The sequence below is a fragment of the Notolabrus celidotus genome, unplaced genomic scaffold (assembly GCF_009762535.1).
Source record: "Notolabrus celidotus isolate fNotCel1 unplaced genomic scaffold, fNotCel1.pri scaffold_200_arrow_ctg1, whole genome shotgun sequence".
Taxonomy (NCBI): Eukaryota; Metazoa; Chordata; class Actinopteri; order Labriformes; family Labridae; genus Notolabrus; species Notolabrus celidotus.
In genome coordinates this window covers 1-25,681 of record NW_023260056.1, presented here as the reverse complement: position 1 = coordinate 25,681, position 25,681 = coordinate 1, and the positions used below count along the sequence as shown (strand labels likewise).

At 39.6% G+C, this 25,681-nt stretch overlaps 3 protein-coding genes and 1 long non-coding RNA gene across 6 annotated transcripts; 2 read left to right on the top strand and 2 right to left on the bottom strand.

Annotated features, from left to right (window-relative positions):
- The first annotated feature begins 1,226 nt into the window (after window positions 1–1,226).
- LOC117809013 lies at window positions 1,227–8,114 on the top strand. 2 transcript variants are annotated; one of them, XM_034678679.1, is made up of 5 exons: window positions 1,227–1,462; window positions 3,645–3,751; window positions 5,740–5,838; window positions 5,928–6,089; window positions 7,547–8,114. In XM_034678679.1, the coding sequence occupies exons 1-5, from the start codon at window positions 1,426–1,428 to the stop codon at window positions 7,748–7,750; spliced, it is 609 nt and encodes a 202-aa protein (XP_034534570.1). In that variant the 5' UTR covers window positions 1,227–1,425; the 3' UTR covers window positions 7,751–8,114. The 2 variants fall into 2 exon arrangements, with proteins under 2 accessions (XP_034534570.1, XP_034534569.1); XM_034678678.1 differs by lacking the exon at window positions 1,227–1,462 and having other exon boundaries at window positions 3,569–3,751.
- On the bottom strand, window positions 2,809–6,449 carry LOC117809014. 2 transcript variants are annotated; one of them, XR_004630421.1, is made up of 2 exons: window positions 6,439–6,449; window positions 2,809–3,744 (listed from the first exon to the last, which is right to left on the bottom strand). It is a non-coding gene; the product is annotated as an uncharacterized LOC117809014 (long non-coding RNA). The 2 variants fall into 2 exon arrangements; XR_004630420.1 differs by lacking the exon at window positions 6,439–6,449 and adding an exon at window positions 3,878–3,911.
- Window positions 8,115–14,140: 6,026 nt separating the features above from the next.
- Window positions 14,141–15,963, bottom strand: mrpl27 (mitochondrial ribosomal protein L27). Its single transcript, XM_034678680.1, has 4 exons — window positions 15,841–15,963; window positions 15,295–15,423; window positions 14,891–14,958; window positions 14,141–14,803 (listed from the first exon to the last, which is right to left on the bottom strand). Exons 1-4 carry the CDS (start codon window positions 15,878–15,880, stop codon window positions 14,597–14,599), a joined length of 444 nt encoding a protein of 147 aa, XP_034534571.1. The 5' UTR covers window positions 15,881–15,963; the 3' UTR covers window positions 14,141–14,596.
- Window positions 15,964–17,157: 1,194 nt separating this feature from the next.
- On the top strand, window positions 17,158–23,186 carry eme1 (essential meiotic structure-specific endonuclease 1). The gene is made up of 9 exons (XM_034678682.1): window positions 17,158–17,211; window positions 18,662–19,330; window positions 19,438–19,565; window positions 19,883–19,972; window positions 21,187–21,308; window positions 21,994–22,132; window positions 22,291–22,406; window positions 22,481–22,670; window positions 22,862–23,186. Exons 2-9 carry the CDS (start codon window positions 18,688–18,690, stop codon window positions 23,036–23,038), a joined length of 1,605 nt encoding a protein of 534 aa, XP_034534573.1. The 5' UTR covers window positions 17,158–17,211; window positions 18,662–18,687; the 3' UTR covers window positions 23,039–23,186.
- The last annotated feature ends 2,495 nt before the right edge of the window (window positions 23,187–25,681 follow it).

The following is a 25,681-nucleotide window of genomic DNA, read 5'->3' as shown; positions in this document are numbered from 1 at the left end:
TTGCACCTTTTAAATAACTGATTGTTTTTACATATTGTCTGTAAATCCTCTCTATACCGTGTATTACTTATTTTGACATGTGCTGCCAACCTCTTGGCCAGATCACTCTTGTGAAAGAGGTATTGATCTCAGTGGGTTTTAGCTGGTTATAAAGGTTAAATAAAATAAATCTTTAAAAAACTGCCCTCTGGACGCCCCTCCCATCGTTGAAATGTAAAAAAAGGGCCTTCTTCTATTGAACTTTATGTGGAAAAATACCCTCTGGATGCCCTTACAGTCAATAAATTGTTTTAAAAAAAGCCCTCAGGGTTTCTCTTCGTTGGACTGAATGCACAAAAGTGCCCTTTGGATTCCCTTAGTCAATTCAATGTAAAAGAAAAAGCCTTCTGCATGACTTTGAGTAAGTCAATAACATGAAAATGTGCCCTCTAATGCCCTTTTATTAAACTTCACATAAAAAGGGCCCTTTGGATGCCCTTGAAGTTAATTATGTTATGTTAATCATGTTATATAATCAGTAATATGGAAATATATCAGTAGCATTGTTTTCCTTTTTCATAATTTAATTTCCACCTCAATTCTGGCCTGAAACCACACAGTGCGTGACCAGCTGTAAACTGAGCGTTTGGGCTCATATTGAAATGAGAAAGCAACAATTTGGCTGGCAGCTCATCCATGAGATGAAAATATGTTTAAGAATAGGTATTTTTAAAACCACACTCAAAAATGTAATCACTTTGAAGGCTATGTTTCTGTTGCTAGCTAAAGACGTGTTAGCTAACTAAAGAAGAGCATCCCTAACTGAAGATCTAGCTTTCCTTGAATGTTGGAAATTCATATTTCTTATGGAGAAAGTGTAACCCTAGCCTTTTCAGTATTTCTAAACACACACCCTTCATTGTGGAAAAATAGCCCTCTCATGTAACACAGGTGTAACTTTTGTTTTAATTTCACAGTGGGTTCTTTAAAGCTGACACGAGTCAGACGAATCAGGAGCAGAGAATCCTGTCAAAGAGTTTTAAAACTTACTGTACTCATGTTAACACAGCATTATTCATTTCCTCTGAGCCCTCTTTGTTGTTTTAAAAAGCTCAACAGGTTACTCATCTGTGTCTCCTTTAACTTCCACTAGAGTTTCCCCAAGAGTCACCCTGCAGAGAGCTGTCCTTGTTTTTGTGTGATCTGCGTTCTTCTGCCAACACTCCCCTTGCTTGCCGTGTTAATATTTAGCTGCTTGTTCATCCAGGAGGATTCTGGGTCCACAGTGTTCAGAGGTTTGTTCAGATTTGAAGGAACAGCCTCAGAGACTCTGTTCTCCTTCACATCTAAAGAGGGGCGCTGATTTGCTAACAAGTTAGAGATGATGGGAGCAGAGTGAGGAAACTATCTGGAGAGGGATTCAAAACTTAAAGAGAGACTCCTGCGATGGCTCCAGAGCTGCTGACCGTCATCGTGGCTTCAGGTAATAACAAAACCTTTTATTTCTCCACACTGTCAATATTTATCTTTCATTTTAAAAGACTTAAAAAGAGAAAGAGGCAACATGTTTCTCTAGTTTCTACCAGCTGTCTTTACATTTTATTTAGTATAAATCTTTTAATTCTTGGATGCATAGCTAGTTTGGGAGGTATATTGTTCATACAGAGCGAAAATATGGTTGTTATCCAGTTATTTCTGGGGTAATGTGAGGTCAGTTTATCTACAACAACATCCAGACACAGGTGAATCCAAAGAGCTTTAACAGAAGCAACACATAAAAGACAAGAAATGTTCAAAACAAGACATTAAAGCTCTTGTGAGGAATTTAAAAGCTTTTAAGCAAATAAAAACACAACAGGAGATTAACTTAAATGAGTTTGAATGTCTGTCTGCGACGTGTGACCGAGTCAGAGTCTCTAGAGAAATCAAAGCATGCTGTTGAGCAATCATTTGTTTAACTATTCTCCAAGGAAGGCTTTGTTTTGTGTGAAACCGCTTGTACACGACAGAATCAGCAAAGATGAGGTGCACTGTTTTGACCACAGGGGGCGCCAAAATCAACACAAGAAGAAAGAACTGCATTTAAAAAACAATAAAAACGCTATAACGCCCGGTTTCCTCTTATGTTTCCTTCTGGTGTCCGTAGATCCGTAAATGTCGGGATGAGGCCTCCTAGTTTCCAACGCAAGTAGGTGCATTACAGAGGGACAGAAACCTGACAGAAACGAGTTGCAGTCATAGGGGAGAGGCTAATTTTGTCTGATATCAGATATATCTGGCAGTATTTAATCTCAAACTGAAAAAAAGAGATAATTTATTATTGCAGTGTTTTAACTAATCACCTGTCCGTGTAAAATACTTGATTCTGATTGGTCAAAACCTCAAATAACTATCATTAATTCTAAACAGAAAGAGCAGCAACAGGACAATCAGATCACACACACCACACATCAAATCAATCCTCAGAGACTGCACTGTTTATGACTTCATTTCTCCTTCTGTTGACCATCTGACAGAAACGTTACTTTCAGATCATATCAGTAAACAATTCAGAGGATACTTTTAATATTACTCTCAATTTATTAGGAGAGCACAAAGCTTTAGATCGGTGGTGAATGGATTACAAGTCAGCAGCAGAGAGAAGAAGACGAAGAGTTGAAATCAGTGAAGACATTAGAGAGGGATGTTTAAATACACGAGAAGCTGAAAGAAAGAGACATCGAGCAAATACAAGAAAACAGACAGGAATCAAACTCAAACCAGGACACAATATGAGCTCCAGCAGAGTCACAGGACTGGTTGAGTGAAAAGAAACTGACAACAGAGAAGTTACAGGGAGCTTATAGAGGAGCTGTTTTTATTTACTGACAACAGAACATTGCTCATGTTTAGACTTTATTGTGTATGAGACCAGTTTTGACTCACAAGTATGCTGCTAAGTGTATTGTTGTCAACTGACCGCTTGAGCTGAGAGACTTCTCTGGGGGGCTGTGTGAATAAATCATTCTTAAATTGTTAAAATTATCTTTAAATCAATACTTAGCTAATGGTCAGCTTTTATTGATCTCCTGGTCCTTCAGGACGCTGTGGGATGGGAATTTAATACAGAGAGCACTGTTAGGAGGATTCACTGGACATTAGGACACTTTTTAGGGATGAGAAGAAATTACATTCACTATGATATGGACTGAGCTTAAAGCCACAGGTTATGTAAAAAATAGAATCCTTTCAATAGCCACCACCTCACTATACATGATCCTTTGCATAAACTATATATTTGATCTCACAAACTGACTCGTCAATCAGCATAGGCTACTGAAACAAAGGAAACAGCTTCTTGTACACTGTCATACATTCTCTCCGAAATCATCAGCAAAAGTTACATTTTTTAAACACACTCGAGTCAGATTCAGGACTGAAATATTACAAATGGCAGGAGTTTAGCAGGCACATCTTATACTGAGGTGTAAATCTGAAACATGCACAAGAAGCAATATACATTGTAGATTTTTTTGAGAGAAGGTTCTGCTTCAATACGATTTTACATCTAGCTTTCCCGTGTTTCATCTGTAGTGTGTTTAAGAAGGGAATTCCCTCCATGCATCCCTCTGCACATCTCTGTACATCTGAAGCAGTGACAAAGTCATACTCCTCCTCTTCCTCAGGCTCCTGTGTCGTCATCGGTTTGGTGATCCTGTTGCTGGTAGTGGTTTACTACAGCAAATATCCTCTGTGCTGCAGATCCAGAGCCAACAGGACCGAGCACTACAGTGTAAGAACAAGAAACACAGAAAGCTTCAGACTTTGGTCGCTTCGCCTATAAGCTGAAGTTAGATGCAGTATACAGGCTCATCCTCAATCCTCTTTTGGGATGAATTCTCATTAAAGTGAACACTACCATTGTAAGTAACGTTAGACAAGGTGAACAGGACTTCTACAGGAATATTTGTTGTTGACATTTCTGTCCTCATTCATCGCTCCTTCTTCTCAGAGCTTTGACGTTGACTCACCTTTAAACAGAAATGAGACAAATGTCACAATTTTGAACAACTTTTGTTGCTGTTATCTTTACCTCTTATGGTTTAAGTGACTTTATAACAATACTTAACAATGCTCTCACCAGCTCTGCTGTTGTTGAATGGATTACAGGCCAGGATGTTACTCTATTAGAGATGGTGGGGGTCCAGTAGCTCCCCAAGCTGCTCTCGCATCTGTGCCCACTAACTGTCATTATTTCCCCAATCTCCAGACCAGCCTGAGACCACACTAACATTTTTACCAGTGTCAACAGGCAGAGGGGAATGTGACAGACTATTTGGATTGATTTTGAAATGATGTGTGTGATCAGTTTCGCCCAGGTGTTGCTTTTGCTGTCGAGAAATAATTAATATTTTTTGTCCCCCACTCTTTCTGCAACATGTATCTATAAACCTGTACCCCTGTGCTGGAGTTACGTTAAATCATAAAAATCCTATGACGCACGAGTTCTCCGCAAAATAACTATTCTTACTCCCATCTCATTAAAGCTGTTAGCCTGGCTCGATAAGATAAGAGTCTGTTATAATGTTTAGAGTCAGACAACATAGTTTTCTTTAGTTGGCAGTCGAGGCGAGGGATAGTGAAAATAATTCCTGACCATAGGCGAGGAGACAGTGGTTAGATTCCTGCATGAAACCATCAGCCAATGAAGGCTCAGTTAAAGCTGTGGTATGCAACTTTTGAGAAATCAAAAGTTGGAGCTAGCTAGATTTGAAAGTTGTAAAGCTGCCTCTCTGCTGCAGCAGTATGGATGCGTATAGCTCCAGGTTTATGGTCACATTGTGCTTGCTCTAACCAACTTTCTCTACCATTCTTGTGCAGCTAGCTGGATAGTTTTAGCTGGCTGGGAATTGCCAGTGCTTGAATAGTGCATTTGTGTCAGTAAGCAGGTATAGATAAAGGCAAGCCATCTAATCAGTGCACAAAAGCAAAGAAGGATGACTGTGCAGATGTACTACAGGCTTGTGAAAGTATCAGTTTTTTGTTTGTCAAAGCATTTGATTTATTGATTGTCATCAGCTTTAAAGAGAATTTCAAAATAAAATACAAGTACCCGATACAAGCAGCAATGTTCTGTTCTAAAAACATTCTGTTAATGTTACTGTAATGTTTTCAGCTGGAAGTTTGCTTTGTGTTCAAAGAATGTTCTCTGGTAACATTCTCTAAAAACATTAATAAAATGTGTGGTAAACATTCATAAAATGTTAAGTGACAACAGTGCCCTAATGTTCTTGAAACATTCTCAGTGGGAAGTTTTCTTTATGATCACAATTTGTTCTCAGATAACATACTATAAAAACATTCAATAATCTACAACCCAAAGAACGTTATTAAAACATCCTTTGAATTTTAAAGATAAAACATTCTATCTTTGTTCTAATTAAATATCACCAGAATATTCTTAAATAAAACATTTTTTTATTTGAGGTGTCAGAAACATCCTGAAAACACGTTTTACATGTTGCTTTGTGAATCTGTTACCTAAAGAATATTTTCAAAACATCATCTGAATGTTAAAGACAAAATGTTCTTCTTTCATTAATAGTTAACAAAAAAGGAGCATTTTTAAATCGATTACATCCTTAAGATGTTCTTTGAATATTTCACTCAAAATCTTGTTTTGAAACATCATCAGAACTTATAGGGAATGTAAGCCAATGTGGTGAGAAAATTCCCTGCTAGCTGGGTATCTATATAACGCCCAACTATCTGTCCTTGCAGGATGATGAAGCTCATCATTACCACAGCAGGCACACTTTGATTGGCATGGCCCAGAATGAGCAAAGTGCTGCGATGGTCCAGGGAGCTGCTGGACCACAGGTAGACACTGATGAGCACTGATTGTTGGAACTATCTGAAGTATATTTGTGTCACTGCCAGAGGAGTCATCCTTGTTTTTCTTCATCTAGCTTCCTGGAAGGTTGTTTATAATTGGGAAGCCTGCTGACTACTACCTGAACGGGGGCTTGCCCAGGCTGCCGTCCTATGAGAGCGTCCGTAAGAAGGACCGACAGAGAGAGATCCACAGCATGATCTCACAGCGCTTCGGCCTGAATGGCTCTCCAATCGAGGTGAGCAGACAGAATCATGATAGAGGTTTCTTTTGATTCTGTAGTTAAATTGTATGTTACCCTCATATTCATCTCTATTTTCAAATTATTCAACATACCAAGAAGTGAAGTTGTGCCAACTTATTATTGCTTGTTCAAGAAAATGTCCCCTTGTTACTGCACGTTACTGGACCGTTTTCCCACTTGCAAGGTAGCTAGCTAATGTTCAAGGTGGCTAACTATTGGTAATGACCATGCCTTATTAAACTAACTAAACAAATTAAAGTTACATTAACTGGTAATCAACTCACCATCAATTGACCAAATGTAAAGCTAGAGTTTCAATACAATACTCGAACAGAATACTCACCTTTAGGGCGAAGAGATGGCGGAGAGATGGCGCCTCATGTGTGGAAATGAAAGTGTGGAAGACCCCTGTAGATTTGAGTTGGAGACCCCGTTCTTTGCCTGAAGCAGACTCAAATAATTTAGCCGAGCCTCAAACCCATAATTTCAAGTTTTGCCAACCTAACTTATGAAATGAGACCAACTTTACACAACAAACTTAATACAGGTAGTTGAGATAACCAATTTGATGTAGTTTGCAACAAAATGGAAAAAATTTAGTTTTCTTAACCAAAAAAATACTATTTTAAGTTTTCAGTTTTACAGTGTATGGAGAGTAAAAGCAGGCTGAACGCAGACCACTGTATTGACACCCAGGCTCCCATCTGTGATAAACTGATATGATAAACTGTATTTCTCTCTGCAAATAGAAATCTGCATAAAGTTCAGCCAACAATCTGCTCAACATCAAAATTTTAAATTCAGCAAAAATAAAAAAAGTTGAAATTTTGCATTTTACAAAGCGGCATCATGATGTTATTATTTCTGCAAATGTAAGTTCTGTTAATTACAAGAAAATCAGCTTACTTAATGGGTTCATACCACTGAAGTAAGCCAGAGTGAAGCCTCTTTCAGCTTACTTTTTACAGTGTAACTGAGACTCACCAGAGACAGAGTAATGGGCGCTTCTCCAGGGGATGTAAGAAACCAAGAAATGCATAACATTTTCAGACATAGGGCGCAAAATTTGGCCTGGAGGTCCAACCTGCGACCTTTTGGCGTGTGCTGCTCTCCTGATTTCCTGCTCTGTCTGCTGTCCTTTCCTTTCAATAGAAGCACAAAGGCTCCAAAATGAACTTGAAAAATGACATTTTCAGACATACAGTGAAGGAGAATTTTGTTTAACAATTAACCTGAATACACTGGACTGTAAACAAAGCAGCACGCGGAAGAGGAAGTAATTTATTGCTTACCGCTAGCTAAATCAGATTGCCTGAAAAGCTGGCCAATGCTTCCAGAGGTTTTATCGTTGGTAGATAACAATGAACGGGCTCCAAGGTTGTCATATTCCCACGCTCATATTCCCAGAAATATCACATAACATTTCTTTTCCCCATTTTATTCCATTCTAGCCTCCACCAACGTACGAAGAAACCCTTCGCCAGTCAGCTGAGGTTTCCCCTTCAGACCTGCACACTCTGGATGTTCACCTGTCAGTCCACAGCCAGGATGATTCCTCACAGCTCAATGAAGACTCAAACCAACCATCCTCAGCACTCCAGTCCCTGCCCTCCCCCTCCTATTCCAGCTCCAGCTCCAGATTTCTGTCTATCTGAGTCAGCTGCCGGACTCACAGACTTGTGATGTTAGAGCCAAGAGAGTGGGACTATCAGGAGTTTCTGGAAGGAACTTCTTTTCTTTCAGGCAGAGCTGTTGATTATGCTCAGAGCTTTTCTCATGATAATGACTCTGACTCAAGCTGTACACTCCAAGAGTGATGGTGACACATCGCTGCATTGTTTGTGCAATTACTGGCAGGTTTTAAGTGGTGTTGTTGTTTTCCTGGAACTGTTGAACGGGAAGGGTGAACCAACAATATGCTTCATTGGAAAACAACCGAGACATTTGTAACAAAGATTTTTCCTTCATTCTTAGAGAACAGAGTTTAAACCAATTAAATCAGAAGTGTTCAGTGTTGCATGGGACTTGTATTCCTTTAGGAGGCTTCAAACAGCTGGAACATCACAACACTTCAGGATACTAAAGAAGTCCTTTAGCTCATTCAGGAGGAAATGTCTGGGTCTGAAAATACAATACGATGTCCTTTATTGTCCCCATAGGGCAATTTGTCTTTGACATCAGTGCAACACTCGTTACCTGCTCTTTAAAAGATCAAAATGACTTGTTTTGAGTTGTAATTTAGAAGAAAACAAGGTTTATTTTACATTTCATACATTTTTGGAAGATTATCAGTGTGGAAGACTGATAATCTTGATTTAAGACAAACACTTTACTTGATTTAAGTAAATGCATTTTATTGGAGAATCTATCAGAAAACAGCTCCATTGATAAAAGAAAGAAAGAAAGAAAGAAAGAAAGAAAGGTTTTTAAGGGTGGGTTACAGTTTTCAGGCACTGTGTCTTCTAAATCAGATAAAAATATACATCCTCAAACTTCATGCACACAATGAAACACCTACTTTTGAGCATAGCTGTCTTATCCTAAAAAAAACAACATGACTGAATATTAGTATATCCAGCTCACTATGAGAAGACATTATATCTCAAAATGCTCAAATTGAACTTTGTAATCTTATTTCAAGTACAAGATGGTCTTAAACCTAGAGAAGTACTGCTATAATACAACTCAAATTAAGGTGAATATATCTCAAATGAAGAAATTTACATGAAATGTATTTGTGCAAAAATCTTTTTTTGAGTGAAAAAATACTAAATGTTAGCATTCCTGTCTTATTCTGAGACACTAAGCTTTAAAATACTGGTCAAATATTGCTTTAAATAAGTTTTCCCTGCTAATTTTAAGATCACAGCTTTCTAAATATTACGTCTTATTTTAAGAAATCTTACCAAGCAAATTTTCACTTGTTCTATTGGCAGATTATTGTTGTTTATTTCAAGGTAAAAGTACCTTGCAATAAGATTTTTTTCTTGTTTTTGGAGGGGCATTTTTTCCAGTGCTTAAAGAGAGCCTTCCCATAGGAAAATAAATTTAGAGAGGAGATCTCAAAAGTGTTTCATTTATGTCTCCTAGACAACAATGAGATCTGTTTGAAAGCAAAATGAGACTATAGCTTATGTCTCCTGTTTCTCATTCTTGCCTTCAGAAAAACAGTTGCAAAAAGTCTCAGCTTAGTCTCCCTTTCAGTTCAAAAGGAGATCTCGTCAAAATCTGAAATTATTCTCAGGTATTTCTCAAGTTTTGTGACTCCTTTTGAGCTCAGGTGGAGAAATCAGGGAGCTCTCTCAATTGTCTGGTGGCCTAGCGGACTGAGCGCCCCACAGAGGCTACAGTCCTCGTCATAGGGGTCGCCGGTTTGATTCCCGGACGGTCGACCATTTCCTGCATGTCTTCCCCCGCTCACTATCCCCCACATTCCCTGTCTCTCTTCAGCTGTCCTGTCAAATAAAGGCCAAAAGGCCAAAAATATATTTAAAAAAAGAGAAGAAAATTAGCCATTAATGAGATCTCTCATTTAAGTCTCAAATAAGACTCATGTTAAGCTCTCAACTATTTCTCCTAGTGAATTTTAGGAGAAACGAATGAGAACAATTTGAAACTTGAATGAGGCTGAAGTGAGAATCTCAATTTTGTCTCCAGATACTTAGAAGAGAAAGCTTTGAGCAGTAAAATTTTCCTCTGGGTTAACACTGACCCAACTGTAACAGGCTTCACAATTTAAAATTCTTATAGAGAGTTTTTAAAACGATTCAATTTACATTTACAGTTCATACACAGAGTTAAGGATGTGCAATGGATCTGAAAGTACTCTCTGAGCCTGCCCAAGAACAGACTGCTCATAAATGGCATGTAGGGAAGGGTTGCCAGTCTTTCCTATGAGAGTTTGGTTTTGAGCTGAACTGAGAGGTTGCTATACCATGCTGTCATCTCGTACCTGATGATACTCTCCAGTATAGCCTGATAAAACAAAACCATAGCCTGATTATCACCTAACACCCTGAGCCCATATAAAAAATGTCTGACTTCTCTGAGGATTGCTTTTACACTCTCTTAATGTGTGGTTAAACCAGGTATGAATGACAAAATAACCTTTAATCTGAACTTTAATCTCTATTGATCAAAACGTCTGTAACAACAGTTTTGTCAGTTTCGACAGATGTTCATGCTCCTCAGAGGATAAACCCTTCTCAAACCGGTGACAGGTCACACTATCGCCAAAAAGAGCATATTTACATGTTTTTTTCATCTTTAGCACTGATTTTTGATACACAACACAGAAAGTGTTTATTAGAGAGCTTTCGTTGGTATAAACAGGTATTACCTAAAGAGTAACTAATCTCTAATGACTGTCACTTTGTGTTTAAGAGGTAAAGTGCGACAGTGTGGTTACTCTTTAACCCAAATCAAACACTAACCACTGAAAACACAAACTCATTCTAGTCCTCCTGGCATCTGGAGAACTAGATTGCACTGTTAAAAATGTACTTTCTGCATCCATTGAAGAGTTTCTGAACTGATACTGACCTGCACTGTCAATAGTCAGGTTATTCAGTAACCTCATGGCCTGTTTGTTCTTTTTTTTTAAAGAGGAGGAACATGTACAGTATGAGAGATCTCCATTTTTTACATACTTCAACAGAAATAGTCCTCGGCTCATCCTCTGCACATAAACAATCAGGCTGCAGAGATTTATCCTCCGCTGTGTCAGTAAACTCCTCACATCAATCACTCTGCTGATTCTGCTTCATGACAGCGTTCAAACTCCCGTGCAGTGTACCAGGCTTCACCCTCACTCCCTCTGCATACCACAGCTGCATTCTCCAGAATACAAATGTTCCTATTTATCTCCTAAGACCTGCTAAATGCTGACAAAACATCTCGCTGATAAGCTGGTACTGTATGCAGTGTTTACAGAGGAATAGTTCACCCAAAGATGTGATTAAGGTAGAATGGGGAGTGCCTTAAAGAGACAGTGAGAGACAAATTCAGGAACTAGTTTCAAATTCACTTTATAAATAAATGACAAAATCAATGGGAAATGTGATGCTTTGCTTTGGTGCATATGAGAGGAAAATCAAACTAAGGAGCAAAGACAGAAATAAAGCAATGATCGTACGACATCTGGTGGTACGTTTTGGTATTGCAACTGTCTAAAAGCAAAACTGGAATAAGAGATCTTCTTGTTTTTCTTTTGACCAAACTTTTTACTTCTGAATTCATCCAAGCTGTTAGCTAAAACCAAATAAGATACCCTCTTAGATAGGCTGATGGACTTTGAAGACAGGTGACCAGGTTTGTTGGAAAAGAAAAGAGAGTTGCAGCTCAAGGGGAAGAAGAAGTGAAAGTAAACTGGTACAGAGAGGCAGACTGACCGACAGATGTGTTTTGCACCACAAAATATTGAGGAAAATGACTAGTACTATCATTATCAAGAATCATTATTATCTTCACAGGTAAGACAAGGTTGGGGAGAATCAACACTGGATAATAAAACTGCATGCATCATTGGAATACAGTAATTAACCGTATTATAATAATGGTGGATTGTATCCTAATTAAAAGCACTGCTTTTACATATGTGAATAATCTGGGTCCTTTTCTCACCACTTAAAAATATATCTGTTTTGTCACCAGTAGTAACTTACTATTTTCCTACATGGGTTGGGTACAGTAGTTTGTTTAATTTAAAACATTATTGATTTACTACAATTTAATCAAACTGATATCTAGAATATAAGATCAACATGTTTAAAAAATACCAGCTGAATTAAAAAAAAATCTGGTTTTGCGTATGCCCCTTTAATTACTTTTGAAAAGGATTAAATTCAGTATCCAGTATTTATGACTCGCAGTTTCCTCCGTAGGGGTTGTGGCTAATGAAAGGAAGTTTGGCGGCGTGGAACTTGAGGTGGAGGCCGATTTCTTTTTGTTCTGTAGACTGTAGGATGTTCTGCTGATCCACATGACGTTCAGCAGATCTGTAAATGCCATGGGTGCCATGTTTCAGCATGGGGCCATCCCTACCACTGTCACACAACACTGCTCTCTAACCCCTCACCTTTCATACACCTTCATCTGTATTTCTTTATGCACCCCTAAAAGGGTCAAACAGTATCTGTCTCCACAAATAACATTTATTAGATCTGTCAATATTTAAGTATAATGCAGTTTAGACTTTCCTCTTTATAGTTTTTTAAGAAGATAACACAAGACTTGGTTTGATTCCAGCCTATGGCCCCTTTCCCACATGTCACTCCCTCACTATCACTCAGTTTCCTGCTCTATCCACCGTCCTCTCCTATCAAAATAATGGTCTAAAAGCCCCAAAATATAACTTAAACATAAAAAACTCAAGACATCCTCGAAAGTCACACTCAAAAGTGAAAGACAGAAGAAAGTTACACTGACATGCCTCAAAAGCTGTTTACAGCCAGCTCATCAAAGCCCAATAAGTTTGTCTGAACTGAAGTTGAGTCTGTGATAGGGCAGAAAATCACACTTCATGTGGAAGACATCTGAGGTGGCCGATTAGATTTCAGTGAGGTGGCAAAAGTAGTGAAGCGCCCCTGCGAATGAGGCGGTCATGGCTGTTAATATGACACATTTTCAGTTTTAATTCAATAAACAATTTCAGCTGTATGGCTGCTCTGATCTGTGTCCATGAGGATGTGAATGCAGAAGCATTATAACACCATCTTGTGGTGAGGTTCATGTACTGCACTTTTCAAACCTTGGAGGAATTTTTCAAGAGCCTTTAAAACCTCTGTGTAAGACCTTAATATAGTAGTTTTTAATAAATAATAATACATTTTATTTAGAAGCGCCTTTCAGTTTGTGTATCGTATAATATAATTAGTACTGTGAGAATAAAAAAATTGCAGTTGAAGACGAAAAATATCCTTAGTGACAGGTATAGAAAATCTGCAGAGCCCTTTGTACAGAGTCAGAGCTACAAAGAGAGCTCAGGCTGTTCCAGCTGATTGTACTCCCCCCCTACATGCAGAGTACCATCTGTTCTCAGATATTCCCATTAAAGCTACTAACCATAGACCTTTCTGGAGTCCCTGAGCTTCATTGTCTCGTAGGTTACTTGCCGTAGACGTCCTGCTGCTACAGATGTGCTGGACTTCAGCGGCAACAGCTACAACTACTACTACTACTACTTCTACTACTACTATTACTATCTGCCTCATCACTATCATCTCTCTCTCTCTCGTATTCTCCTCTATCCCTCTCTCCAAACCCAACATGAGTCTGGTCCTGCTGGAGGTTTCTGCCTGTTAAAGGAAGTTTGTCCTTGCCACTGTAACTTGCTAAATGCTGCAAAGTGCTCTGCTCATGGTGGATTAAGATGAGATCAGACTGAGTCCTGTCTGTAAGAGGGGACTGGATGTTGGTGCTATATAAATAAAGATGTGACTGGATATATTCTGCTCAAGTGTAGAACTAATACAATACAGAGCTCATCTGTCCTTGGCACCATCAGTCTCTTAAATAGTATCATGTGAGTCCTTGTCTCATATTTCAATGTTAATTGTGTTTCTGTGCCCCTAGTGTGTGTGGGACTGAGTGTTTGTTTACTTGTTGTGCACTAGTGGCTGTAAAACAAATCACTCATTGTGAATTATAAAGTTTACCTCGACTGTGACCATGTGTGTCACGTTGACATGGCTTTACTTTTATAGTCCCACTACTCAGCTGTAGTGAGTGTCAGGAATACTGTATGTAAAAAAAAAAATGAAAGGAGATGTTATTAGAGGATTCCAGTATTTTGTTTTTTACACATCATCTTCAGTCTTTTTATTTCTAAGTGTTTTTTCAATAAAAACTTAAATACCAACATTTTGATATATCTTCAAACATGTCAGCTAAAATTTTGACCCCTCCTCCAGTTAAAATATCTCCCTGTTCAAGCATTTTCAGCGGGCTGTTTCTGCTTCAAGTGAGAAGTGAAAGAAAACACTTCGGCCCCTTTAATAAAAAAACACATGAAAACATCCTGAACACAAAACTAAAGACATCAAATGTTTGCATTAATATATAAAACTTTAATTCAGTACATACATCACAACTCTGTATCACACAACAGCACCTCAGCTCTTTACGGACGTGAGATCTGACACACTTCTGAACTTGTTGCTCATCATGAAGACAGTTAATCCATCATTTCTGGGTTATTATTTTGAACCAGGCCTTTGTGCACTTACATATTACATATTTAGGACAAAAGGGGTCAGAGCTTTTATGAGTGAATAAACTGCAAAGTGATGCACAACAGAGTTGAACGTTGGCCAATGATGTTCAGAACAGTGTGTCACTGAAGAGCTGAACTCTGGAAGCTGAAAAACTTCCCCTGACTCCTCTCAGCTCTTCACTCAGATCTCTAGAAATCATCCAGAAGTGTCCATTGAGGTAAATCCGTCCCACTCACTCCATGTACACTTATGGATCGAGGAGAAACACCTCTACATGAGTCCAGAGCTTCACACCATGTCCACCAGTTTGAATTTGCCCTCCTGTTTGATAGGCAGGACATTGATGAAGGTCTTGTAGAGCACGGCTCCTTGGGGCAGCTTGGTGATCACCTTGGTGGCCTCGGGGCTGCGGGGCGGGGGGATGTAGATCTCTTTAGTGAACCTGACATGGCCGTCCTCCAGAGCGTACAGCGTGTTGTTGGTCCCCATTCCCACCTGAGGACAGAGAAGGGGACACTCAGGATCAGGACATGAACATATCTACTACATCAGATGGACTCTTTTGGAGAGTTTTATACTCACAAAGGCTCCTGGGTGATACCGCATCTGTCTCTGTGTTGCGAGGATGTTCCCGGCATGGACGAAGTTACCTGGTGAACAAATGAAGAGACGTTTTAAAAACAATCACCATTGCTTCTCCTGTTCGTCTGCCATGTTTGTTTACTACGCGAGATTTGGAATATTGAGCATGAAGAACCTGATACTCTGCTGAAGAACCGGTCAGTGTGTGGTGTGCTCAGTAGTGCACACCACACACTATATGATCAGAAGAGAGAGATCTTGTTGCGATCTGTCTTTTGTCATCAGCAAGTATGTAGTCTCTAAATGTGCCAAGGTTTGAAGAATCCTGTAATGTGTACCAGTCATAAGACTACTCTGCGTGGATTAACACTGGTGGAAGGTGGTTTTAAATCTTTTGTTGTTACCATCCTGTTTCTTGAATCCATATCTCTTGCCAGGGCTCTTCCCTCCGATGTTCTTACTGCAGCCCCCAGACTTCTTGGAGGCAAACCTCACCGAGCCCAGGAGAGCAGACTGACCTGGGGCCAAAAGTCCTGAAACCAGCAGAGAAGTAAACATCACGTGAAGTCAGATTAAAGCACAGTTCAGCTTAAATAAATTTTTTATCAATAAATGGAGTTTATTTGCTTATATTTATATACTTATAATTAGAATTAGTGTACCAATTTAATCTTAACTTCTGAGGACGTTTGCAAAAATCATGATGGTTTGACCAAAAACTGCTAAAAACACATAAGTTGTCATGTTTACACTGAAACAACGTGCCTTTGACATGAAGTGCTTATATACACATTAGAAAGCTAACACGACTAGTTAGCAGATATATTATCCACGTCTTCAACAAACGACCGAACAATAACATCATTCAGGAATGAATATAAATAATCATTTCATCATGAACACAGATAATGGATAATGCATATGTAAAACACTCTTTTAGATTCTAGTACCTGCTCTGGACTTGAGCATCAAGGACGCCAGCGCCGCCATCTTGGATGATGATGTCACTTACGCAGGAAGTGTATTTGCGTCATATCCACATCCATTGCTGCATTCAGGTTCCCAAAGAAAGTTGGTACACACAAAGAAAGTTGGTACTTAATCGTATCCAGATCTATTTTATACAGTCTATGATCCAGATACTGATAATCCTAGATAAAAAATGTAATAATAAATTGATAAGAAATAATCTTAATGAAATATTATTCCCAGGTAGACAGAACAGGAATTATATTTTACACAAATTTGACAAAAAATCAACAGAAAAATTAAGAACAATGTATCTCACATTCCCTTTACCACTCAAAGCAAAAGATACACACTTTAAAGTTCGGAACAATATTTATTCTTCTTAAGAATTACTCTGTGCACGCTTTAAACTTGAAGACAATGTATGCCTCCTTTGCGAAAATGAAGTGGAGTAGACAAACCATGTTTTCTTCTCATGCCAAAACTGTGAAAACCTCCATGAATGGTTAAAAGCAAAAATTCAATCCATTCCAATTTCCTTTTCAATAAATTACATAACTTTAGGTTTGATATTAAAAAAATAAAAGTGATGAAGTCTGCTGTAACATAATCCTGTGCCTCTCAAAATTCTTTATTCAAAAAAACAGGACTATGAAATCTCCCCCCAAATTTGTTGATTTTATAATTAATTTCAAATATACCTAAATCATTGAAAATAATGAAAGGACCAAGAGCACTTAAAATATACGATTCCCTAAAATAATTCCTCACTGAATTGTAAATGTATTCCCTTTCCTTACTCAACTTATTTTATTATTTATTTTATGTATGTATAATTTTCTCATTTACTTTAAATTACCAACTGAAGCTCTATAGTTTCTGTTACCTTAATGATTGTTTATGTATGATGCTCCTTCTGAATGTACCCATTGTTTGTTCTGTACATCTATAATAAAGTTGAAAAAAAAATCCAGATACTAATAATGTAAAATAATCAAATAAATATGACAGTATATAACAGTATTTTTTTAAAGGCATGACATTTGCTTTTTCCCCGTATAACAGCTCTTTACTCATGACTTCCACCAACACTAATAAAATAATATATTTTAGGACAAAAGCAAATTCTTTAAATGTTAAAAAAAGAAACATATAATGTATTGAAACTCTTTTAACTTCAAACAAACTCACTTGACATAATGTGTTAAATACTTTATTATAAAGTGGTTGAATACCAACAAAATGTCAGTAGAAAGCTACACACTGGATATGTCCCATAGACTTGAATGCAACATTTCGTTTCAACCCGGGGAATTCAAATGAGCTCTCACACAGACAAACACTTACATCTGGTATGTCGATCTTTCCATTTAACTTCACACTTTATATTTACAGCACTAAAAACTTAAGTTTGTAAGAAAGCTTTGGTTGAAAGGAGGTGAAGCTGTTTTAAATCCAGTTCTCTAAATGAGATCTGTGCTCTGATCTGTTGCTACGCTAACTGTTCAATGTTTGTTTCTGATCTGATAGCAGGAGAAAAGTTTTATTAAAATGAGTATCTTTAGGTTTTTGGACTTTTGAAATGTATTTTTTTCAAGCCGAATTCACTAAAGAACCTGTGCCGGTTTGTGTTTAAAATATCTAAACTCATACATCATATTTAACTCGATAAATACACAGGAGTCTAAAACTGACCCATTTGTTAACCATGTTTGGTGTCTGTTAAAGGTACAGTCTGTAGAGTTATCAGTGTTTAGCAGAACAGACGGAAATGTAATATAATATTCATAAGTATGTTTCAAAGAGTGTATATTCAACTTATGTAAAAATGATTTTGTATTTGTTGACTTAGAATGAGCCTTTATATACATAAGGAGAGGGAGCTATGGTGGCCCTGAAGTGCAAATCACAACAGCAATTCAGAAAACACTACAGCAAATCAGAAACCAGGAGAGAGAGTGAGGGAATGACATGCGGGTAAAAGGCCACAGGCTAGAATTGAGCCCCGACCTATGGCTATATGGGCATGCAATATAACTCTCCCCCTCTCTCTTCAAAACTCACATTTTTATACCAATAACAATCAGACATTAACGAGAATAGAATAAATGAAGGATATTAAATAACAATAACAATAAGTATTTCTTCCTTTTGATCTTATAAATCGTTTTACTTTAGATTTCTTATTTTTGGAAACCATCACAAGAAATGCACGAAGCTCCATACCCCCACACACACGTTTACATTCACAAGACACACATTTCTAAATAGATGTTTTAATTATTGTTACTATTTGTATATGTATGCATATGAATATTATTATTGTTATTATTATTATTTTATTTTAACGCACATAATTTAACAGTTATAACTGTGATCCAGCCTTATCTGTTTTATTATCATTATTATTATTATTAATTTGTATTATTGTTCTCCTTCATTGCTTATTGTTTATAGGTTATTCCTGCTTTATTTTATTTAACATTAATTGTTGTTGCTGTTGTTTTTTTTATTATTATTAATATTTATATTACTTGTTTGTCTTTCCGTTCTTTATGTTGTTCCTATTTGTGCCTTGTTTATTTGTAATTCTTTCTACAGTACCTACCCCTTGGCCACATTTCATGCAAAAAATGTTCGACTAAAGCATAAAGCATCATTTTCTATGACAGTAAAATGACAGTACAGTTTTCGTTAGCCACAGTAACCTTGTCTTGTACCAATTAAAAATGATTTTTTAGTTCTTTGGTTTAATTTTTCCTTGTGATCTTGTATAAATTGTGTCTTGTTTCTCTCTGACAGTCATCTCACCCTGGATGTGACAAACGATGGGCAGCTACAGCGACTGCACCAGCGACCTGGACGAGGAGCTGCCCGTGTTTGACTTCCTCAGCCAAGTCCCCCAGAGCTCCACAAAGAAAGCGGACCATGCTGACCTGGATGGCTGCGATGAAGAAGAGGTGGCCTGCGTGTTTACCTCAGTGAAGGGTAAAAGTACAGCTCATGTTATGATGATCAGCAGCGATTCTGATGACGACGCACCTTATGTTCCTCTGGCTCTGAGACTCAAACACAAACAGGACAATGTGATTACCGCCTCCTCTTCTGCTGTCACTAATGGGACAGATGCTGAGCTGTGTTTAACATCCAATCTGTCCAGCTCCCGTCAGCCGAGAACAGTGAGCAACAGGGTCTCAGAGGAAGCAGCAAGTCTTCCTCCCAAGTCTCTCTCCATCACAGAAACCTCCCCTGCCAAGAGGAAACCTGCCAAGCGGACGGCAGAGGAGATCCAGTCCTCGAGGGAGGAGGCCCTGAGGAGGAAGCGGGCCAGGGAGGACCAGCAGAAAGACAAGGGGGTGCTTAGGCAGGAACAAGAGAGGCAGAAAGCAGAGAGGAAAGCTCTGGCTGAGGCTGCCAAAGCTCTGAGGCCGGAGGAGTGTATCAAACACATGGTGGTGGCTGTGGATCCAGGTAGAGCAGAAAACACTTTGAAACCAGACATTTGAAGATTTAAAAGAGCTCTTTAGTTGTATTGGGATGTACTTTTATTCTTAGTATGTGGGGTGTTTTTTTTGCAGCTCTCCTGCAGCTGGAAGGAGGCGGGACTCTGCTGGCTTCAGTGCAGGCTCTAGGTTGTAGCTGTGCCATTGAGAAACAGCCTATCCCACGCAGTGTCAGCTGGATGAGGAGGACGCCCTGTGCTCAGGTGAACACACACACACACACACACACACACACACACACACACACAGACACACACACACACACACACACACACACACACATGAGACCAAGGTTAAAACGAAGAGCAGTTCAAGCATAGAATCTCTCATGTCAAGTTTTCTTTTTTAACCACAGCTCCTTTCCCCTTCACTCATTTTCTGCTCAGTAAATTCTTTGTGTTTATTCTATCTATGAACTTCAGGACATTGTGAAACAGTGTGTTGTTGTGTTTGTGGTGTGTGTAATGTTCCTCATTGCTCCTCTAAAATACGTGATGGCTGTGCTCTCTGTGAATCTCAGACGGAGGAAGCAGTGTGTGAACCTGAGGCTCATGTTGTGATGCAGATGACCGTCGATGACCTCATCACGCTCATCAACAACTACATCCAGGTTAGTGTCTTCAACATCAACATCAACATAGTGGCTGACACTGCTGCTTTAGAGTGAGGTCATAAGATACAGAGATCTGATGTTTTTTAAACCTGGGCCCAAATTTAGAGATCATTTGGAATCTAAATGACCAACAGGCAGTGCTGTGCTTAGCTGCATCTTTATTCTTTTTCAGTAGAGCCTCCTATTCTTCAGTCTCCAGCACTTAATCACTGACATTTACTGAACTACATGAATTATTGTATTCTACTATAGAATTATAGAGAGGTATTAAGTGAAAAAGCCAAGAAAATCTGCAGCTATGAAAACTTAGAAACCCACATCTAACTCTACGACCTGTCAGCTGAATATCTGGCTAAAGGATCCAACTTTAACGCCCCAGCTCACATGGACAATCCCCTAAAATAGAAGAGCTGAGGGAAAACAAACACTGAACAAACACTAATTGAAGCGTTTCTCATTCTCAAAAAGCTACACCTCTCTGAAACCAGACCAGCCTGTTGGGGTCTGTCCGGATTCGTTCATAAAACGCCTTCAAATGTTCAAAACAGCTGCTTCGCAGGTACCACTCACTACATCTGGATTACTAGATACATAAGCCAGGCCGAATGCTTGCTGGGTGCCTTAAACCTGACTTTGGCTACCGTAAACACAGCACTTGTTAAATCTAGGCAACTCTCGATGCCCCAATGATTCTACTGGAATGTGAGCGTGTGTTCATACACAACACTGCCAATGGGCACCAACGTTTTTGAGCTGATCGAGTAGTAGAGATGCACCAACTGAGAAAATAAGGACAGATACTAATCCAATATTAAAAATGACACTTGAGGTGATCGCTTTGGAAATGTGTGGCATTCACTTGAGGAAAAAAATAACTGTTTTTGTGAATCAACAAGATACTGGTCCCTCAAAATCCCACCAAAGTAAGACATCTAGGCCACTTCAGGATGCAAACATGATCCTGCTGTTTGGTTAGATTCAGTATCATTCAGGTTTAGGTTTGAGACATATGGAGAAACTTGTGTCTCATCTGCTTGCACAATCTTGACAAACTTTTATTTTGAGTGTTTAATTTATGCAGTATTGTGAGAGTTACTGAATTGTTTTCTGGGGTATTACCAATTCTAGCTCCTGATAAGAATATAAATATATAAACAATAACATATCTGTTATTGCAATATAATAATTGTAAAAACATCCGTTCTCTGCAGGAGGAGAGGCTGGGCAGGTCTGACTCGGGTCCCTCTCTGACCTCCTGGGTTCAGGAGCGGCAGAGGCGTCATCCGGGGAAGACCCTCAGCTTGGTGGTCATCGACCTGGAGAAGTATTTCAGGTAGGGAAGGACAACAATGAAGAACAAAGCTTTAAAGTCCAACAGTGCTTTATGTTACAGCCTCAGGTGGCAGTTATCATTATCATCACTGTTACAGGTTAAATGTGACGACCTCTTGGTTTGTGTTGATTTGGCTGACTCACTTATAATGAAGCTGAACTCGTCCTGTACATGTTACTATGTATAACTAGAGATTTTTTCCTTACACTGAAGTCCAGACCCCCGCCTACAGATACTAGGTTTGTCTGTAAATGCATATCAGAGCTGGTGTAGAAGTTCTTTATATGCAGTAATAGTTGACCATCCTTTTGAGTGGATGTAGTCTAACTGGAGGTGGTGCTAGCTCAAAGCACAGGTACACTCTGGGAGAAGAGGAAAGACAGAACAACTCTGAACCCTTAAATAAGCTGCTGAATCCCTCTCTGCAGCCTGACAGTAGAAGGAGGAAGTGAATGTGTACAACAGTGTGAAGTATTGCACTCGCTGACTTGTTAAAAAAAACAAGAGATGGCACTCCGATAGCTTGTAAGCCACCTTTAACACATCTGGCTGCGCTGCAGTGAGTGGAAACATATCGCCTCTCGGTGTCAGCAGAGTCTGCCTGAGCTGAAACAATGTGTGAGGAGGAGGAAATGGAGAGGAGGCAGCTGAGTGAACAAAGAGAATTGAACTTTTTTGTCCTCAGATCCAACAAGTCACAGAGTCAGAAGAGGTTTCGAGAGGCGGTGACAGGTGAGGAGCAAGGCGGAGGGAAAGCTAAGAAGAGGAGGAAGAACGGTGGGGCTGAGGTTCTTCCTCAGGTGTCACGAGTGGAAGTAGAGGAGGTATGTTGGATGGGACAGAGAACTTGAACAGAGTTTTTAAGGGTAAATTCACACTCTTTATTTCTCTACCTTAAAGTCCGGTTCATTTCATTATTACTTTCATGTAACTGATATTTTTAGCGTGCTTTAAAAAGGTAACTCATCATTCTGTCTACCAGGCTGTGGTGCACCTCCAGCTCCATACAGGCGTCGCAGTCTGCTTCTTGTCAACCTGGAAAGACTTCTCTGATCACATCACGATGACAACCAAAGCCGTCGCTGAAGCACCTTTCAAGTAAGCGAGTGTAGTCTCGACTTCTCCATCTCTGTCTTTCCCTGTCAGATCATTAAACGTCTCTGTGGTTTCAGGCGAGAGAGGGAACAGACGGGCTTCTCTTTCTACCTGGAGAGCGAGTGGGCGGGGGGACAGAAAGTGGATAAAGCGGGGAAGGGGCTGCTGCAGGTGTGGAAGAGACAGATCCAGCAGCTGAACAGAGTCAGTACAGATATGGCCTCAGCCATCCTGGCAGCATATCCGTCCCCACGGCTGCTCCAGAAGGTGACCTCACTGAAAACACTTACTGTCTTTAAAACAACAAACACATATTCAGGAAGGATAGTTTTTAAAGACAATGCTTCAATATGTCAGGGCTGCAGGATGATGGCCAGCAAGATAACCACCATTAATTTAATCAACATAAAAATGATTATTTTCTCTGTTTTTATTCAAATGATTCCATCTTCCTGCAGGCGTACAACCTCTGTAAGAGCGACCGAGAGAAGATTTCCCTGCTGTCCGACCTCCTGATCCGCAGAGGAGAAGGCGTCACCTCCACAACTCGACGGGTTGGTCCAGAACTTTCCAAACGCCTCTTCCTCCTGATGAACTGCCGTGATCCCGAGCAGACTCTGGACTCCACAGTCTAAAAGCGGTTTGTTCCTGACCCTGTCTTAAAGCTCTTGGGGCTGTGGCTGTTTCTGGTCACTGACTTTGACACCGTGTATGTAAAACTCCTTTTTATATTGTGTAAATATTAATTTTTATAAAAAGAATAAAAAGTTTTTCATTCATGCAGTTCTTTTGAAACAATTGCTTAAGAAAGGAAAGCCATAAACACTTACCAATACTGTTTGTTTAATACTTTATTAGGCTTTTTTCTTATTCTCTTAAAATCAACTAACACAAAACGAGTCTGACAAACAAGAAGATACGAAAGCAAAAAAGAAAATAAAGGATGCATGGACGCAACTGGGGATGAATGTTTTTAGAACTCACATATTTGACTATATAAGGGATTAAGGCTGATTTGTACTTCTGCGTCGCCCCTATGCAGCAGGGGCTGATGCGGACGTGAGCATCCCATACATGTGCGTCGATGTGTCCATGTCGCGCAGCAATTCTCTGCTGAAACACTTGAGGGCAGTGTGGTCTCTCTGATAGCCGTTCGCCTGCTTCCGGTCCCGCTACGATCTCTGTTTACTTTTCCACAGTGATTCAGAGCGTGTTATGTTAATCTACAGCTGATACATGTTGCTGTTTATCATGCAGACATGATTACATGAAGAATAGAGAGGAGGAGATGAAATACACTGCCAATGAGCGGGGATCCGAGTCGATTCTACGGGTGGTTACATTTTGGGGGAGGTGCACGTCAGCTACGTGGGTAGGCCTCTGTGTAGGTACGGGAGCTACGCGGACCTCTGGCGTAGACTACGCCATCGATTTGACGCAGAAGTATAAATCAGCCTTTAGAGTTACGTAGTCTAGAATTAAGGTGTTGCTAATCTGATGGACAAAGTTACACAAGCTAGTATGAGTCATCACTTCTAATGTGGCGACCGATGTGGCCATCTTTTGGCTTCATAGTAGCTCTTCAGAAACCAAAAGGTGACATCACTGAGACTACTTCCATATTTTATACAGTAGGCATACAAAAACATTTGTTCATATATGCACATGCACAAATAAATGCAGACATAAGATATGAGAAATAAAGCATTTATAACACACAACACTTAAAAGGAAATTCTGCCTCTTTTAATTGTTGGGCTTCAGAATCCAGTTCAACTAAACACTGAAGATGAGTGCACAGTGTGTAGATGCTGACAGCTCATCACCACAATCGGACACAAAACAAGAGCAACTTTCGGCCATATTTGTGCTTGGATATTATGAGGGCGAAATCCTTTGTGAACTGGACTTTGAGTTGAAGCAGACAGAGGGGGGGACGGTGTAACTGACGATTCTTGGTGCTTTTGGTGGCCATAATCCAGTCTTAGTGAGGTCATCCATAAGTTTTCCGACTACCTTACATTCGGACAGGGGCTCGCCAAAACCCAAGCATAAAAACTTTTGGACTTTATTCAAACATTTGATGTGTATTTTTGTGTAAGGATGATGCTGTGACAGCCAACTCTACACACACACACCCACACTCTCTGAATTTAAATGATCTGCTCTGACAAAAACATTCAGTTATTACTCGAGTAAGAGAGCATCAGATGAACCACACAGAGGAGCTCATAATAAGAGCTTAATGCATTTGCACGTGCATACACCACCTTGTCCTTTCCCTATGACAGGTGCTGACATGTTGCTTGGCCACATGGAGGCAGATGTGTGTCTAACATGAGTCTGGTTCTGCTTGAGGTTTCTGCCTGTTAAAGGAAGTTTGTCCTCCCCACTGTAACTTGCTAAATACTGCAAGGTGCAATGCTCATGGTGGATTAAGGTGGGGTCATACTGAGTCTTATCCTGTCTTGGTGTTGTGTCTCTGTTCATAATATAACATAGAGTACGGTCTAGACCTGCTCTGTTTGTAAAAGCGTCTTGAGATAGCATTTGTTGTGATTTTGCTCTAAACAAAAATAGATTGATTGGATTGATGGAGTCAAAAATGACCACTGTTTAAACAATAGAGCTTCAACTTTTAAATAAATAAATATACAAACTAAATATGACATTTTAATTCATGTGTATTGAACTATGATGGTTGAGCGTTACATCTTTATTTACATAGTATTTTGAATATCAGTCACTTCAGGGAGGAATGGCTTCTCTTTTACACGAGAACAGATGTATGTGTGGGATTTTATCTCTGTGGCTCCTCTCTAATCTGGGGAAATGAAGCCTTATGTGCAGGGTCACACCTCAGCCCTCATGTGTGTTAACTGCGGTCCAATTGAGTTACATGTGGCGGCCCTCTGAGCTTTCTGTGTCATTGGGTTCTCTCCTGTGTTCATTACCTGTCTACGTGGAGACCTGATTTTCCTGGCCCTGTTTGTGTTTTTCACGGTGTGCAGCGGTGAAAAAAAGAAAAAAACATCACCATGAATCTGCTCCAGCTTGCTTTGCAAAGCCCACGGCTCATTTCCAACACATTAGCAAAAATGGAACCTGACCAGGAAGTGATGAGTGGCTGGAACAGAGGAGAGGAGGGGGAAAGAGACGGATGTGCAACGAGCTGTTAAATGGGCTTAAGAGATGAGCAACATGCCTCACCCTGGGTCCTGCATACAGAGGAACACTGAGAGGAACTACAGACCACTCAGAGAGAGGAAGGGACTGAA